The sequence below is a fragment of the Sorex araneus genome, chromosome 4, assembly GCF_027595985.1.
Source record: "Sorex araneus isolate mSorAra2 chromosome 4, mSorAra2.pri, whole genome shotgun sequence".
Lineage (NCBI taxonomy): Eukaryota > Metazoa > Chordata > Mammalia > Eulipotyphla > Soricidae > Sorex > Sorex araneus.
Window position 1 is genome coordinate 135,032,442 of NC_073305.1, and position 17,160 is coordinate 135,049,601.

General features: G+C 43.8%; 1 protein-coding gene across 1 annotated transcript in view; it reads left to right on the forward strand.

Moving 5' to 3' along the window:
- The window catches only part of ARMC2 (armadillo repeat containing 2), a 133,085-nt gene extending 117,261 nt beyond the window's left edge, over positions 1 to 15,824 (forward strand). The window contains exons 14-18 of the mRNA XM_055136094.1: positions 247 to 369; positions 850 to 963; positions 3,980 to 4,112; positions 4,448 to 4,608; positions 15,447 to 15,824. Of these exons, the coding sequence (XP_054992069.1) occupies positions 247 to 369; positions 850 to 963; positions 3,980 to 4,112; positions 4,448 to 4,608; positions 15,447 to 15,604 (689 nt within the window). The 3' untranslated portion in view covers positions 15,605 to 15,824. The remainder of the gene's footprint in view (positions 1 to 246; positions 370 to 849; positions 964 to 3,979; positions 4,113 to 4,447; positions 4,609 to 15,446) is intronic.
- The last annotated feature ends 1,336 nt before the right edge of the window (positions 15,825 to 17,160 follow it).

The window sequence follows — 17,160 nt, forward strand, 5'->3', positions numbered from 1 at the left end:
GTTGCTACAAGAACTGAGCTGGAAGTCGCCCCCTGACCAGGAGCAGTCTTGTGTCTAATGTTTTTCCCAGCAGCAAGAGTCCTGGGACAGAAAGCCATAAGCAGTATGGGCCAACGTGTCCTGGCACCCATCCTGCCCAGGATAGTGGCTTGTCCCTGCCAGACACAGATGGTGGCTGCTATCCAGATGTCATTTTCTCCACTGCTGCAGTGAGTCTTTGAACTCCTTCTCTTCACTCTCTTCCAGAGAACAAGTCAATCGATGATTGTGAGGAGCTGGTGATCAATACAACAGCAACAATCAACAACTTATCTTACTACCAAGTGAAGAATTCCATCATTGAAGACAAAAAGTTGTATGTTGCTGAATGTAAGGTTCAGGCCTGAGTTTGGGTAGAAATAAGTAGACCTGTGTTTACTTAAGGTTCTGAATTTATTCTAAACACAGAACTAGAGGCATCTGTATTTTCTGATTTGTGGTAGAACAATCTAAAAGTCAGGTTTGAGGCTAAGAAATTAGAATATGGGTGGGGTTAGTCTTTTAGTTATTGCCAGTTTGTCCTTCATAAATTTTATATTATCATCAAAAGTCATGTGTTTGCATTTTTGTCCACACCTGGGATCAGGGATCACTCTTGGCAATTGCTCAGGGAACCATATGTGGTGTCAGGGAGAGAACCAGAGTTTTTTTGCCTGCAACCCCTGTACTATGTCTCTGGCCACATTAAATTTTTTTGAACTTATCAGTATTTAGAATGCTATTGATTTCCAAAGACCTTCAAGTTAAAATGAAAAACTTAAATTAAAACTTAACCCTCTGCTTTTTTCTCTCTTTGGTCACCAAACCCAGTGCTCCTAAAGCTTCTTCTGAGCAGCAACATGGATGGAATCCTGGAAGCCGTGCGTGTCTTTGGGAATCTCTCCCAGGACCGTGACATCTGCGATTTCATTGTGCAGAAAAATGGTGAGTCAATGACACTTCCATTCATAAACACGCACTTCCTGCCAGTGAACAGCTGAGCAGCTTGGGAGTGTGGGTCGGTACAACGTGACCCTTGTTTCTGCTTTGGGATGAGTGGCACTTTACATTCCGTTCTATTCAGATGTAAGGCTGTCAGCTCAGGGTGCCAAGATGGATTCACACAGTGTTCTCAGTGTTGTGCTCCCTCCCTCATGAGTGGCTTTCCAAGTTGCAAGATGTTGTATGAGTATGAGTGTGTGTGTGTGTGTGTGTGTATGTGTGTTTAAGGGAGACAAACAATCTATACTCCTCATTTCTGCCTATGGGAATGGACTCAGGACATTTAAAATCCAGTGTTAAAATGTCTAGTAGAGTGTATTTATTAGATCAAAAAATAGAAACAACCAAAAGAGTCACCAACAGGCAAGAGGATAAATGTGTTATGGCATAGTTATGCAACAACATGTTCTACAGTAATTCACTGGACTGAGTTAATGTGCTTGATTTCATGAGGCAGACCCCAGTTCTATCCCAAACCTCACAAGGAACCATGAGCACCAACAGATGCAATTCCTTCAACACAGAGCCCTGAGTACCTCCAGGGATGCCCCCTCCTCTCCCCACCAAAATAAATGAACTAGAGGAGCATGGATCCACACGGATCAATGTCAGATACAAAACAGGAGCCAAGAGTTACTAATAGAATGTAAACTGAATAATATCATTAATTCAAGATTTTAAATATGCAAAGAACTTCAGGTATTTATGTATATGTGCTCATATGGTAATGGTACAATGTGTAAGTGGTATTTGGCAAAGATAAACTCCACCAAAAATATGCTGCCTTGAATATTAAAGAGATGTCTAGAGATATAAAAACTGGAGCTGAAGCTTTTTTAAAAAAATCTTTTGTTTTGGGGTCACACACAGAAAAACTTAGGATTTACAACTGGCTCTGCATTTGGGGTATGGTTGGGGGACCATATGTGGTGCCAGGGATTGAATTTAGGGTAGCCTCATAAAAAACAAGCACCTTACCCACTGTATCATCTCTCCAGCCCCTGGTATTTGTAGTGTTTTTATTTTATATATTTTTTAACTAATTACATTTTTCCCTCAGTGATGCCAGAAACTGAGTCCAGGGCCTCCACATGCAAGTCTGACCACACACTGACCACACCCCCCAGCCCCAGAGTATTTCACTTTTTAAGCTGGGAGCCTACAAGTTATCCCAACCATGATTTTCTTTGTAGATCTCAATTATTTAATGTGAGAATAAAGCCTAAAAACATTTCATTACACATTTTGTAACCATATTTCATTACGTTTGTGATAGAAAGTTTGATAGTACAGTTGGGGTGGAGAGGGGTAGTGACCTCTCCCTCTCTCCCACCACTAACTTCAGATTCCGAGCAGCACATATACCCAGACCAAGGGCCTCTTCGCCACACTCATGGGCTCATCCCTGGGACCAAGGCCTACCCGGAGAGCTCCTTCCAAGGTCTGCAGTCACATGGGATGCAGACCTTGTGCATTCTCTCTCTCCACCCTTGGTCCAGTCCCAGCGGGAGGAAGCAACCAGCACCTGCCTTACCCTCAGCACATGGGGAAATGGTTCCTAGCTGAGGACACTCTCCCTTCCCATTTCTTGGTCTGAGCAAACCTCCTTCAAGCTATTGCCCTGGATGACTTCAAGTCAGGGAGCCCTGCTCCTGGTAGGTTGCTAAAGAACACTGGAGATGTGAGACAGCTCAACACTCAGTCCATTTTGGGTTTGGTTTTGGTTTGGGGCTATGTCCAACTCACTCCTTTGGGTTCACTCTGGTAGTGCTCCAGAGACCATGAGGTATCAGGGATCTGACCCTGGCTTCTTGTATGCTAAGCATGTGCTCCCATCTGCAGTTAGCAGTCAGTTTAGACCCTATTTCAAAGTCTGCCACCACCTGGCTCTCAGACTGCTATCTGGTGGTCCCTGGCAGTGCAGAGCCCCAGAAGCATTGCATATGCCCACCCATGCACTGTACATCCTGGGTACATGAGTATCACCAGGAGTGGTCCCTGTCCCTCTAAGTACTACTACCCCAAGAAAAAGATGGAATATAACTACTAGAAGTTCAAAAAGATACTTAGGGGTCTGGGAGATGTCAGAGGACTGGAGGACATGTTTGGCTTCGCATAAGAGAGTCCCGGGAAGAAGGCGTCAGAGTGATCGCACAGCAGGTAGGGCTCTTGCCTTGCAAGCCGTTGACCTGGGTTTGATCCCAGGTATCCCTTTTGGACCCCTGAGTACCATCGGGATTAATTCCTGAGTGCAAGGCCAGGTGTAAGCCCTGAGCATTGCTGGATGTGACTCCCCCAAACAGCAATAACAACAACAACAAGAAACAAAACAAAAAGAGAGTCCAGGGTTAAAACCTCTGTGCTATGCACATGCCACCCCCTGCCCCCAGCACCACAGTCAACAGACCCCAAATAACTCTCCAGAACTAGCCTCTGAGCACCACCAGATGTGGTGCAAGCACCGAACCAACCAACCAAACCCAGAAAACTAAAGAGATGACAGCCCCTGTCCTGAGCCTCCAGAGCCCAGGCTCTCTCTGCTCTGGAAGGGATGCCACTGCCACCAGGGTCAGATACAGCACTGTCCACGGGCCGAGGATCTGTGAGGTGGGAAGCATCTGTGAGGTGTTGCCCCGTGACTGCTGGTAAGTTCACTGCTACACAAACAATATTATTATGTTTAATATCATTTTTGTTTGTTTTTAGATCCTTTTAACAATATAAAATGCCTGCTGGTGGGCAATAATAGCTGGGTAATTACTGATCAGGCGTTAGGAAGGAGGAATTAAGTTCCCGAAGTGGGGACTTTTTTGCCTGTTTTGCCAATAATCTGCCCCCCCCCGACCCCCCTACCACCACCACTCCCGCTGCCCCTTGCCCTTTGCCATTTGCAAAACACGATTCACCTGGGACCCCTGAGCCTCACTGGGCTGTGCTTTTTTCCTGCCCTCCCACCCAGTCCACAAGTTCTTGATCGCCCTACTGGATGCCAAGCAACAGGATATCTGCTACTCTGCCTGCGGCGTCCTCCTCAATCTCACCGTGGACAAAGACCGGCGAGTCATCCTGAAGGAAGGAGGGAGCATTAAAAAGTATGTAACATGGCTCAGAGTCCTGCTGTCCTGGGATTCAGGGGAGATCCCAGGCGCCTGGGCCCACATCTCTCCTCTGCAAGCAGGGCCCTCTGGGCACTGGCAGAGAAGAGCCCTGGAGAGGAGTTAGGCTCCACCCGACACTTAAAGGAATTGGACAGTGAATTATGGCTGCTTTGTAGCTCCTAAACCTGTAAATGGAAATTATTTTAATCGCTCAGTCATATATAACTCCTTATGGATTAGAGAGGGATCTGAATGGTCATGCTGAATATGTGAAGATTAAAGGCAGGTTCTAACTTAATGATTCTTCTTGTTTCAACTTTTCCTTTCAGGTTAGTGACTTGTTTGAGAGAGTTCGGCCCCACTGATTGGCAGCTGGCCAGCTTGGTTTGCAAAACCTTGTGGAACTTCAGTGAAAATATCACCAACGCCTCTTCCTGTTTTGGAGACGAAGATGCCAACACTCTCTTGGTTCTGCTATCGTCATTTTTAGGTAAGACTCCCAATAATACGAATCTGTGAGTTCTGTTGGAGGGAAATGAGAAAAACTTTTTCACTTTTTGGGGGTCACACTTGGCAGTACTCAGGGCTTATTCCTGGGGGTGCTCGGGGGACCATATGGGGTGCCAGAGATTCAACTCAGGTCTGCTGTGTGCAAGGCAAGTGCCCCACTTGCTCTACTATCTCTCCAGCCCTGGGAGATTAAAAATTTAAATAAACTTATAGATTGAAAAAAATAAATTAAATAAATGGTTGGAAAGGCTCCACGTAGTTCCATGCTGTGGGTTCAAATCCTGACCCCCTCTGAGAGTGGTGATGGCCACACGCCTCTCTCAGGCCGTCTTTCCTTTTCCAGAAACATTGAAGCCATGGTCCTCTCCAGAAGCCCTGAGGTTCAAACTAGCACCCACCCCCAGGGCATAGTGGAAGGACCAGAAAGCTGCTAAGATGGCTTTAATCCCGCTGACTCTGCACTGTGCCCTTTCTGAGCTGGGAGCGTCTCTCTCGTCCTTTTTGCAGAGTTGTTAGGTGAGCAGCTCTTTCAGTGGCTGACTCTCAGCAAGTCTTCAAATTCGGGCAATGAATGTGCTTGGCATAACTTCTCAGCATCTCCGACAATGTTATTAGACAGGAACAAGAACCAGAGGCTTCTGAAAGAATCAGGTTGACTGGGTTGGATGTGATATTTGCTCTATCCAGATTAACATAATTCTATGTGTAAGAGTAAGAACAAAGGAGTGTGGATTTTTTTATTTGGGTGGATGGACTACACTCATAGCTCTCAGGAGCTACTCTTGTCAGGGACTAGCGAAATAAAGGACATGACAGGATGGGTAGTGTATGGGACCTTTAAACCCAGAATGCTGGTGCCCAAAGCAGAATTCTGCCCTGGTGGGGGTCTTTTAGCTGCTCTGTTTGTCTCTGCTCCCTCTTCCCTTCAGAAAAGCCCATCACAGAGATGTTTGCCCTGAAAAGGCCCTCACGCATGTAAGTGTCTAGCCCGGATAGATTAAGATAGTTAAACATTTGCCCAAAGAATGTTGTTCTCCTCCTGATGGTCATTGATTCTAAGTAATAAATATTGTACATGGGGACAGTCTGAATCTCTCAGTCTGAGACTGTTAACACCCTGCCCCCATGCTTTTTCTCATATTTCTGCCTATTAAGGATCAGTTTTCCTGGCCCTTCTTTCTATTGTGTTTGGGTATTAGTTTCATATTATGGGTTTTTTTTGTTTTTTTTTTTTAAGTCTCAGTCATATAATGATTGAACCCCCATCCCTTCACCAGTGCACATGTTCCACCACCAAGAACCCCAAAATACCCCCCTCCCACCCAGCCCCCACTTAAGTAGCTAATGATATTCACTTTATTCTCTCTATACTTTGAATACATTCAATATTTCAATAGAGAACTCACTACTATTGTTTGGAATTTTCCCCCAACAATCAGGCCTGCTGAAAAGGCATCATTTAATAATTTCTTTTCATTGCTGAGAATGAAGACTCTATGAACTCTTTGGATTTCTGATATTTTAACTCAGTTAACAGTCTAGATGCATTTCTGTAAGAAGCCGCTCTGGGTGCCAAAATGGGTTAGATGACCTCTGGGATCATAGTCTTTAGGAGCAGAGGGTCCGTTTCGCGCTCAGCAGCTCCGGTTCTTATCTGGGCTGAGGGTGTGCCGGTAACGCCCGCTTCCCATGATTGCTTATGAGCCACAAAACTGCAAAAATCATACCTCTGGGTTGGGAGTCTTAGAAGGTGGCTCTTGCCACATGAAAATTGCTGCCGCCGCCATTTTCCGAGCAGAAAAACAGGGTGGAGAGGGAAAATCCATCCCCGGGCGGCACGGAGTTTAGCACAGCTCATAATCTAGATGAATTTCTGTAAGAAGCTATTATGTTTTTTTTTTCTGGGGCTGGAGTGATAGCACAGCGGGTAGGGCGTTTGCCTTGCACGCGGCCGACCCGGGTTCGAATCCCAGCATCCCATATGGTCCCCTGAGCACCGCCAGGGAAGATTCCTGAGTGCATGAGCCAGGAGTGAGCCCTGTGCATCGCCGGGTGTGACCCAAAAAGCAAAAAAAAAAAAAAAAAAGAAGCTATTATGTTTTTTAATATTCCACAAATGGGTATGATCATTCTATATCTGCCCCTCTCCCTTTGACTAATTTCACTCAGCATGAGTCCATCCATGTATCAGCCAATTTCATGACTTCATTTTCCTAATTTCCTAATATGGTGTAGTATTCCACTGGGTAGATGTGCCATAGTTTCTTTATTTCTTTCTTTAACTCTGTTCTTGGGTTTTGGGTTGTTTCCAGATTCTGGCTATCATGAATAATGCTGCAATGAATATAAGAGTGCAGATGAGTTTTCTGCATTTTGGGGGGGTCCTTAGGGTATATTCCCAGGGGCAGAATTGCTAGGTCCTATGGGAGCTCAATTCATAGTTGTTTGAGGAATGTTCCTATTGTTTTCCAAAAGAACTGGACCAGTATACATTCCCAGGAACAGTGGATGAGGGATCCTTTACCTCATCCTTGCCAGTACTGGTTGTTGTTCTTTTTAATGAGTGCCAGCATCAGTGAGGTGATAGCTCATTGTTGTTTTGATTTGCAGTTCCCTGATGATTAGTAATATAGAACATTTCTTCATATGCCTTTCAGACATTTGGATTTCTTCCTTGAGGAAGTTTCTGCTCATCTCTGTCTCTCTCTTTTATGTCTTTCTCACAGCATCCGTGCTTTAGGCCTGTTCACCTGGGGCCTGCCCCCGGCATACTCACTCCAGGGTCACTCTGTGATACCTGGGGAAGCTTATGGTGCTGAAGATCAAACCCCAAGGTGCCTGCATGCAAATGCAAAGCATCAAGGTTCATTGTGGACTCTGAGAACTCTTAAGCTTTTTGGGGTTGCCAGAAACAAAAGTGTGTGCTCAATTTGTCTTAATATTAATTCAGTTCTCAACTATGGCTGAACTTTGGAGTCAGTGTAGGATTAAAAACAAAACACTTGGGGCTGCAGAAGAGTGTGCAGGAGGTCCAGCACTTCGTGAGGACATGTCTGGATTCATGTCCTCACCTATGGTCCCTCAAGCACCACCAGGGGTCCCACAGAGCCAGAAAACAGCCCCTCAGCTCTGCTGCGTGTAGCCCAATTCCCCACTGCACTGCACTTCTGCTCCCCTCCCCCAATACTTATCCTGGCTCTTCGACCCTGAAATTTGACTCTGGAGCAGCAGAGAATCTGTGTTTGGGGTTTTGGTGGGTATTTTGGGCGGGGAGGGGGATGGTGGTATATATCTGGCAGTGTTTAGGGCTTACTCCTGGCTCTGTGTTCAGGGACCACCACTGACAAGGCTCCAGTGACCATATGAGGTGCCAGGGATTAAGCCCCGGTACAAGTCATGTGCCCTACCTGCTGTACTATCACTCTGGCCCCAGAATCTGTATTTCAACAAAGTTGCCCCAGGTGAGTGGGCTTGGCAGCCAGGAACTGTGATACTGTGTTGGGCGAATGATGGGGCAAGGACAGGACACTTAGCCCCAGGGTGCCAGGGAACAGGCACACTGTGGAGATTGGATGGGAGAGGCACTTGACATGAGAAAGAACACGGAGAGAGAGAGAGAGAGAGAGAGAGAGAGAGAGAGAGAGAGAGAGAGAGAGAGAGGAGAGAGAGAGAGAGGAGAGAGAACATTCCAGATGGAGCTGGAGTTCCCATGTGACCCCACTCAGGAGTAGGTGTCACTGGATCACCCTACTTTGCTCAGCCTCTCACTTCTCCTTCCCACTCTGTGCTTGGTTGAGCTGCCATGCGTGTGTGTGTGTGTGTGTGTGTGTGTGTGTGTGTGTTGTCCTCATGTTGTCCTCATGTTGTCCTCCACTGGCTCCCAGTAGGGGTGGGGATGTGATTGACTTCAGAGGTCCCTCTCATAGCATGTCATGGGCCAGACTTTCTTATACTTTTTTTTTTTTAGCTTTCTTATACTTTGACCACTCACAATCCCTTCCCTCCCCCGCCCCAAGAATTTTCTACACAACCCTGAATATATTGGCATATAAAACAGGGACACAAATCAGACATTTCCTGATAATCATAAAGAAATTGTATTTATATCCATGTGGTGACAGGGATCAGACTAGATCACATGCAAAGCTTGTGCTCCAGCTCTTTAAACTCCCCTCCCTGACCCAAGGAATTTATTTTGAAACAAATATTTAAGAAGTTAAAGAGGTTTTTTATTTGTCTTTTGGGGTCACACCTGGCGATGCTTAGGAGTTACTCTTGGCTCTGCAGTTAGGGATTACTAATGGCATTGCTTGGGGGATCATATGGGATGCCAGGGATTGAACCCCAGTCAGCTGTATGCAAGGCAAACTCCCTACCCACTGTACTGTAGCTCCGGCCCCGGTCAAAGAAATTATTAACTTGTGGCTGCAAATTAACTTGTGACTGCAAAGGTGGGTGAGCAAATATTAGAATGTTGATTCTTTAACAAAGATGGGTAAAAAAATAAATATGCCTTACCAAAAAAAAAAAAAAGGATGAAACAATAAATCACAGAATTCCCTGGTTGAATTCCAAACACAATCTTCATTTGTTTTATTTTGGGGTCGCACCCTGCAGTGCTCAGGGCTTACTTCTGGCTCTGTGCTCAGGGGACCATATGCATGCTGGGGATTGACCCAGGATCAGCCTTCTGCAAGGCAAGTGCCTTAACCCTTGTACTATCTTTCCAGCCTGAGTGCTGTCTTTTATTTATTTCTGAGTTAGAGCACTACAAAATTATTCATGACTGGATTCCAGTCATACAATGTTCCAATACCCGTCCCTTCACCAGTGTGCATTTCCCATGAGTGCTGCCTTTTAAAAACAGTGGCAAAGCCACAGCTCACAGCACACAAGGCTGCCCTGCTGGATGGACTGACTAGAGGGGGATAAGAGGACGAGGTACAATACTCAAGTCTGACAGTGCTTTTGGAAAGGGGCTTCTCAAGCATGCGGTCTAGTGCATTCTGAGAAACTGCTGTTGCTTCTGATGGGCTAAATTCTTCTGTAGGGTCCAGGCCCAGAGAAGCTCCTCTGTGGAGGCAGTCACAGGTGGTCAGTGGGCACCTGGCCCCACCCCACCCTCTGCATGAGAAACACTCCCACTTACCCTGTGCTCGTCCTGAGCAGCTTAGGTGGGTTTTGTAGACAAGTGGAAAGTGGTTCAGAGTAAGGGAATAAATATCACCAAACCCATGACAGAGAGCTGTCAGGGGCTTCTGGAACATGTGAGGGCTGTGCCCTTCAAAGTAAGCAAGTCGAGGCAACAGAAACCTTTATGTAGCTGTCTGGTGCCAAGGGGCATGCTGGGAAATAATGCAGTGCGCAGCTTTTATTGAAGCTGCAGGACATTTCAACTTTACTGGACAACTGGGGGTGGCGGGCACGTAGCACACTAAGCTATGCTCATGGCTTACTCCTGCTCTGTGCTCAGAATGCTCAGAAGTCACTCCTGACAGTGCTCAGAGAGGGTCAGATGCAGTACTGGGAATCAAACCCAGGTCAGCTGCAGGCAATGCAAATGCCTTTGCTGTACTGCCTCTTGGGCCCTGAACAGTGTGTTACAATGATCGTTGACAAATTGTTGTTTGGAGTTCTTTGTTCCTCTCTACTACTTTGCCTAAAATCCTAGTATTTGAGAGTATGCTTTGCACAAAGAAAACTTAAAAGGGATAGGTTGGTTGTCTTAAGTCCTGAGGTATCCTGTGGGGGTGCCGGTGATCAAACCGAAGTTGGCTGCATATAGAAAACGAGTGCCTTAACCCCAGGGCTATGTCTCCAGCCTCAAGTCCTAGTTTATTAAAGTGTGAAAATCAATTAAAAATTTTTTTATGTTTCAACTGTGATGGGTTTATTTTATTTTACTGTGATGCAAAACCAGATTCCACCATAGCACAGACATCAATATATTAAAAAGTAGTGAAAAAAAAAGTGATGTGGAACATGCACGATGTGATGTACAAACTGGAGGATCAGGTCATTTCCTTTGTAACATGTCACTACACTGTTAATGAGAAAAACAATTAAAATAATACTGCAGAACTGAATTGAACTACGGCACAAACATGTCAACTGCCAGGCATGTCTTCAAGCACTGCCTTAGAATGGGCCTGCGATCTCTACAGACTTCCGTGTGGAAAGGATTGCAATTCGTTGCAAGAACAAAAGGTTCACACATTTGAAATTTCACAGAATTTTGAGGCCAAAACATAGTGGATTCACTTCTCTTCATCTCCACGGGGAAATCTGACGCTTCACTTCAAATTACATTGAGCTTCTAGTTCAAATCCCAGCCCAACCTTGTGACCTACTGTATAGAATTTCTTTCCATCAACTAAAGCTGATAGGGTCATATGAGGTCGCAAAACTGAACGAGGGGGTTGCAAAATATGTTAAAAAATGGTTTTAAAGTAAAAATAATGGTCTTTATTATCAGTAAATGTTTGGTTTATATGCCCAGGGTCACATAAAAATTCCTCAGGTAAACAGAAGTCATTCATGGGTAGAAAAAGTTTTATGGAAATCTGGTCTAAATCAGTGTATTTACACTGTCACCTCACCAACATATTTGAAAAATGAAATTGTATCCACCAGCCTCAACACCCAACGTGCTCCAACAGATCCTGACCTTCTGCCTCATGCTCCACCATCCCAGGTTGGAGCCTCTGGCTGACATCACTGGGCCTAATCTGGAATGCAAGGCAGAGCCCCTCCCCAATGGTTAGGTCCCAGCAGCCTCCACACTTAGCCTGCACCATGTAAATGAACCCGTACCACAGCTCCTGAAGTGTGTGGCTGCTTATGTGACCACAACCTTAGCCTAATCTCTCAGAACCTTCAGGGGTTCTAACAACAGAGCAGGAACACTAGAAAACACAGCAGGAACACTAGAAAACAAATGGGGCGGGGGTCCCGGGGGGAAATACATCAAGGCCCACCAAGCTCAGTGAGTGAGAACAGTATCACCGAAGACATAAACAAAACCAGTAAGTCCTCAGACAATGTCTTTAGTAATACTAGGATGAGGATGTTCAATGAGTTCAAAGAAATGCTAGCACAGGTAGCAAAGCACAAGAAAGCATAAGCGTCAAAATGGAAAAACCAATAGAATTAGAAATGACAGAAATTAAGAACATGATAGGATGGTAGGTGGTGTGTGTGTGTGTGTGTGTGTGTGTGTGTGTGTGTGTGTGTGAATAGAAGCTCTGAAGAGCAAAATAACAGCTAAGCAAAGGATTGAGGAGCTCCACGATGAAAAGGAGGAAACTGTAATAAAACAATCTGAAATGAAATGAACAGCAGGGCTGGAGCGATAGTACATCTGGTAAGATGTTTTCCTTATAAGCAGCTGACAGGAGTTTGATCCCTGGCATCCCATATGGTCCCTTGAGCACCGCCAGGATTAATTCCTGAGTGAAGATCCAGGAGTAACCCCTGAGAATCACAGGGTGTAACCCAATAAGCCAAAAAACAATAAGAAAAAAAGAAATGAATACCAGAGAATATGGAGTGAGTTCAGAGGAACAGTATAAGAATCATCAGAGTCCCTGTAGAACAGGAAGACACAATAGTTCAAAAATCTGATGAATAAAATAAAAATTAAAAAAAGAATGTCAGGAGAAACATCACTTATAAATTCATATGAAACATTCACATGTGTTTAGTTTGCCCATAAAAGATGAGAATAGCCAGCCAATATGCCATTTGAAGACATATTTTAAATTTATATAAATAAAAAACAAATAGGGTCTTGAAAAAAATCTGATGAAGAAAGAACAGTGGATAGTGGTGGTGGATTGGTGTTGAAACACTGTATTCCTGAAGCAACTCTACTATGAACAACTCTTAAAACCATGGTATCTTAATGAAAAAAAGAAAAAGATGAAGTTACAAAGAAACAAAATATAAGAATTATTACATGAATAAATATACTTATCCTCCTACTGTGTAACTGGAGTGATAGCACAGTGGGTAGAGCATTTGCCTTGCATGCAGCTGACCTGGGTTTGATTCCTCCATCCCTCTCAGAGAGCCCAGCAAGCTACTGAGAGTATCCTGCCCACATGGCAGAGCCTGGCAAGCTACCTGTGGTGTATTTGATATGCCAAAAACAGTAACAAGTCTCACAATGGAGAGGTTACTGGTGCCTGCTCGAGCAAATCTATGAACAACCGGTTGACAGTGATACAGTGCTACTGTATAACATTTGTTTTATTTTCTTATTTGTATATAAACATGAAAGATACACAGTAGGTCAATCTGCAGGATTATAACTTAATATGTACTTTTTTTGTTTGTTTTGTGGGAGGCATACTCAATGGTGTACCTGACCATTATCTGGGGACCAGGTGGTAGTGGGGACTTAATATGTATTTCTTAGATCACAGTAAAACAAGTAGTCTAAAAATCATAATCTAAAATTTTCTTGGATTAGCCCCTGCCACTTTTTAAAGTACAAATTCCAAACTTTAATACCTAGTCTAACATAGCACTTAAAAAACTGCTTGCTGTATTTTGAAACTTGAGACCGCTTTTCTTTTACCTATTTAACCACTTTGTCATCTAGCCCAAATTAGAACCAGTAATGTCAAAGTATGAACAAACTGAATATAGTGTAAGTCACAAAAAAATGTAAGAGCCTTGAATTTGCTTTGAAAAAATTAAAAACATACCAGGAGCCAGGGAGAACAGGGGTTAAGCCACTTGTCTTACACCAGCCCTTGTTCTAAACCCAGTACCCTATGGGGTCTTCTTGCCCCTCCAGAAGTGATCCCTGAGCACCGCCAGGTGTAGACAAAGACCCTGCACCCCCATGCAAATTAAAAAATACATTATTTTTAATTAAGCACCATAATAGATATTTGCAAAATCCACCAAGGTCCGTAGCAGAGGGATAGTAGAAGCTCTAGCAGGCTGGAAAAGAAGGGCCAGAAAAAAGAGAATTCCATTTCTTATGGGAATTTGGCGTTCCCACATCACAGAGTGGCAGGAAGAAGATCTGGCACTCTGAAAGCCTGGCAGGCCAACCACCTCTTGTCACAGACGGTGTTATCCTCCTCCGTGTCCAGCTTATCCAGTGGGTGGGGAGAGTGGGGTTTACTCACAGGGGTCTCCCTGGAGTGACCTTCTGAAGTGTTTGTGTCTGCCGGGCACTTATCTCAGAGCCACATAGTTGACCACTGGGCTGTGGAGAGCTGGGGGACGATGCCAGCAGGGATTCCTGGGCCCTTATCTCATTCTGGGTGGGGACACTCAGCCCAAGCACACAGATTGTACACAAATAGTTTGCATAGAACATCTGATGGAAAGAGTCATGAAATCATTCCTAATAGGATTTTAATTGGCTCTCTGGGAAAAGGTTTTATAAATCATGTAGGTGGCAATACTTGTGGTCATGTTAGGACTCGGCGGTTTCCATTTAAGCCTGCCACAGGCCTCAGAAGTGGCCGAGTCAATTTTCTGGCTGGTAGGCAAACCACTGCATTTCCCTAAAACCTGACATGTGGGGTGTGTGGTCCAGTAGAAGCGAGTAAAACTGTGAAGGCAGATGGGTGCAGACACCCTAACAGCCATTGGGCTACCTAGGCTCCATACGTGGCACTGCACCTGCTAGTGGTCTGGGAGGAACATGTGGTCTTGAGGAAGGATCCTGGGCCTCCAGCATCCCAAGGGGAGGCTCAGCCCCTTGACCTCTCTCTCAGGTTGACTATGGTTATGGTGTTGACAAAGTCCAAGGTCCTCTTTGCTGAAGAAGCAAATGAGAAGTTATACTTGTGTGCTTTTGTTAAATTGGTATTTCCCCCACCTGCCTCTGCCCCCACCCAGTGTCCATGGATTGATTCACTTGTGTGGCTAATCTTCCTTGGGATTCTCAAAGTCTTCTACTTTCCACTGTTCCTGGAGAGAGCCTGAAGTAGGGCATTTGTCTGGGTTGCTTTGAAGCGAACAAGGTTGATTGTCAGACAAGTTTCTGCATGTTGATTTCAAAGGTTGCTAGTTTCTTAAAAGATGCCCTTGACTGCTTTTCTGTCAGCCACTGCAGCAAGTTGCTTTTCTGGTGTGCAAGATAGTTAATGAGCTATCTGTTCATTTGTTCTAAGAAACTGTATCTGATGTTTAGAAAGCAAACATACATATGAACACAAAAGGGTTAGTAGAAATAAAAGCTCAAATCAATGCAGGATTTATTTTTAGATTACTGTTTCACTAAAAAGTAAAATACTTATTTTTATTTATTTTTATTTATTTATTTATTTATTTATTTTGCTTTTTGGGTCACACCCAGCGATGCTCAGGGGTTACTCTTGGCTTTGCACTCAGGAATTACTCCTGGCGGTGCTTGGGGGACCGTATGGGATGCCGGGGATCGAACCTGGGTCAGCCTCGTGCAAGGCAAACGCCCTACCTGCTGTGCTATCGCTCTGGCCCAATACTTATTTTTAAATATTTATGGAGAACTGAAGAGAGCAAAGATCTTCTGCCATAAAAGAGATGTGGGGTGTGGCCAGAGAGTGTAAACCTAGCTGTGCTCAGGGATCTCTCCTGGTACTTCTTGGAGGACCCTGTGTCACGATCAAATCCTGGTTAGCAGTGTTCAAAGTAAGTGCCTTACCCACTGTACTATCTTCCAGGTCCCATAAAAGAGCCTTTAAACACAAATCTTCTGTCATGTTGATTTTCAAGATGTGTCAGGATGAATTTACCACATGCCATCGAAAATGACTTTATTCAATAGGGTATTTCCAAATAATCTCTGTAATTTTAATTTTTCTGATACAGATGAAGAACTGGCATTGGATGGCACTTTTGACCAAAAGTTAAAAACTTATCACAAACTCCACTGGGAAACAGAATTCAAACCTGTGGCACAACAGCTTCTGCACCGAATTCAGACTCACCACAGCTTCTTGGAACCACTGCCTGTCCCTTCTTTCTAGCAGATATAGATCGTCACAGGAAGTCAGGTCTCCATTCAAAAGTGGTAACAAGCCTGAAGTTTTTGTTCAGTATTAATATGGAAAGTTTTTCAGGAATTGAATTAAGGGAGTAGTCTTAAGTATTTTAAAAGAAATTAGCATTTCTTCTTGTTTAGGTATAGAAAAAATGAATATATGTTTAATTTCTGCTATGAGAAATGTAAAATGCAAATACATACTTTTTTTTTTAAGTAAATGACTTTTCCTTCAATTCTCTAATAAACAATTGAGGTCTGGTCTTAAAATTCTGATTTAACCATTCTGGAGTTTAAGTGCTTCTCATAACAGTTAAATGAGCTGTGCAGTGAGGACTTTGGAGTAAGGTTGGCAGCCAATGCTATTGGGAATATTTTACTACAGTAGCATCTTGACTGATTCTCTCCTACAACTAATTGTATTTTCTGGTTGGGTTCTAGTATTCTTTCTGGTTTTGCTATTAACTAAAGGGAGCAGAAAAATAGAAAGAAGACTGCTTAGGGCCATCTATTCTTTATTAAATAAGAAAAATACCCCCCCCCCACCAGGGAATATCCTACCTCTTTGCTTTCACTTGAAATAGAATGATGGGACAGACCATACTCATAATTGTGACCATTGTGGGTGGGGTGGTGGGTTCTGTAACATAATTCAAAGAGTATAGGCTTAGGTGCAAATCTTACTTTCTCTAACTTCATCTGTAAAATGGGAATCATTTTTTATTATAGTATAATTTTGAAGAAGAAATATATCTGATGTTATATAGTAGATACTCAGCAAATTCTGGTATAATGATAGTCACTAGTTTATTGGTTTGCCATTCTTTGTAATTACATTTGGCCTTTGAATAAATAGTGAACACCAAAGAAATTGAAATTACTGTTGTTACCGTCTACCAGTCACACCAAAATTTGGAAATGCAAATAACCATGCTGCTCCACTTAGAGGAAAAATGTTTTGAATTCTTGTTTCCCATACTTCAAAATACCAAGATAAGAGGCCGGAGTATTACTTTATTGAGTAGGGTACCTTGCATATGGCTGACTCAATCCCTAGCACCCCAATTCTCTGAACCCCACCAGGAATGATCCCTGAATGCAGAGCCAGGAGTAAACCCTGAATATCACTGAGTATGGCCCCCAAACAAAAATACAAAGGTGAGTAGAATGGGGGGAAACCCCACATCAGATGTACTAAAATTTTGCTGTATTGGGGATTGAACTCAGGATCTTAAGCAAGCAAGGCATGTGCTCATCCCTGACTTGTCTTTGTTTTATTTTTTTCTCAAAAGTTGTGATAAAAATATCCACAACACAAAATTTACCCTTTTGGCTCTCTTCAGTTGCATAATTCCATGGTGCTGTGTGTTTTTTTTTTAAGTTTTGTTGTGTTACAGATCTCTAGAATTTTTTCATCTTGCAAAAGAAATTATTTCCATTCAATAATTCCACATTTCCTTTCCCAAGCCCAGCCCACCCAGTCACTGCCATTCTATCTTCTATTTCTATGAAGTCAACTGGGTTAAATAACCTCACATAAAC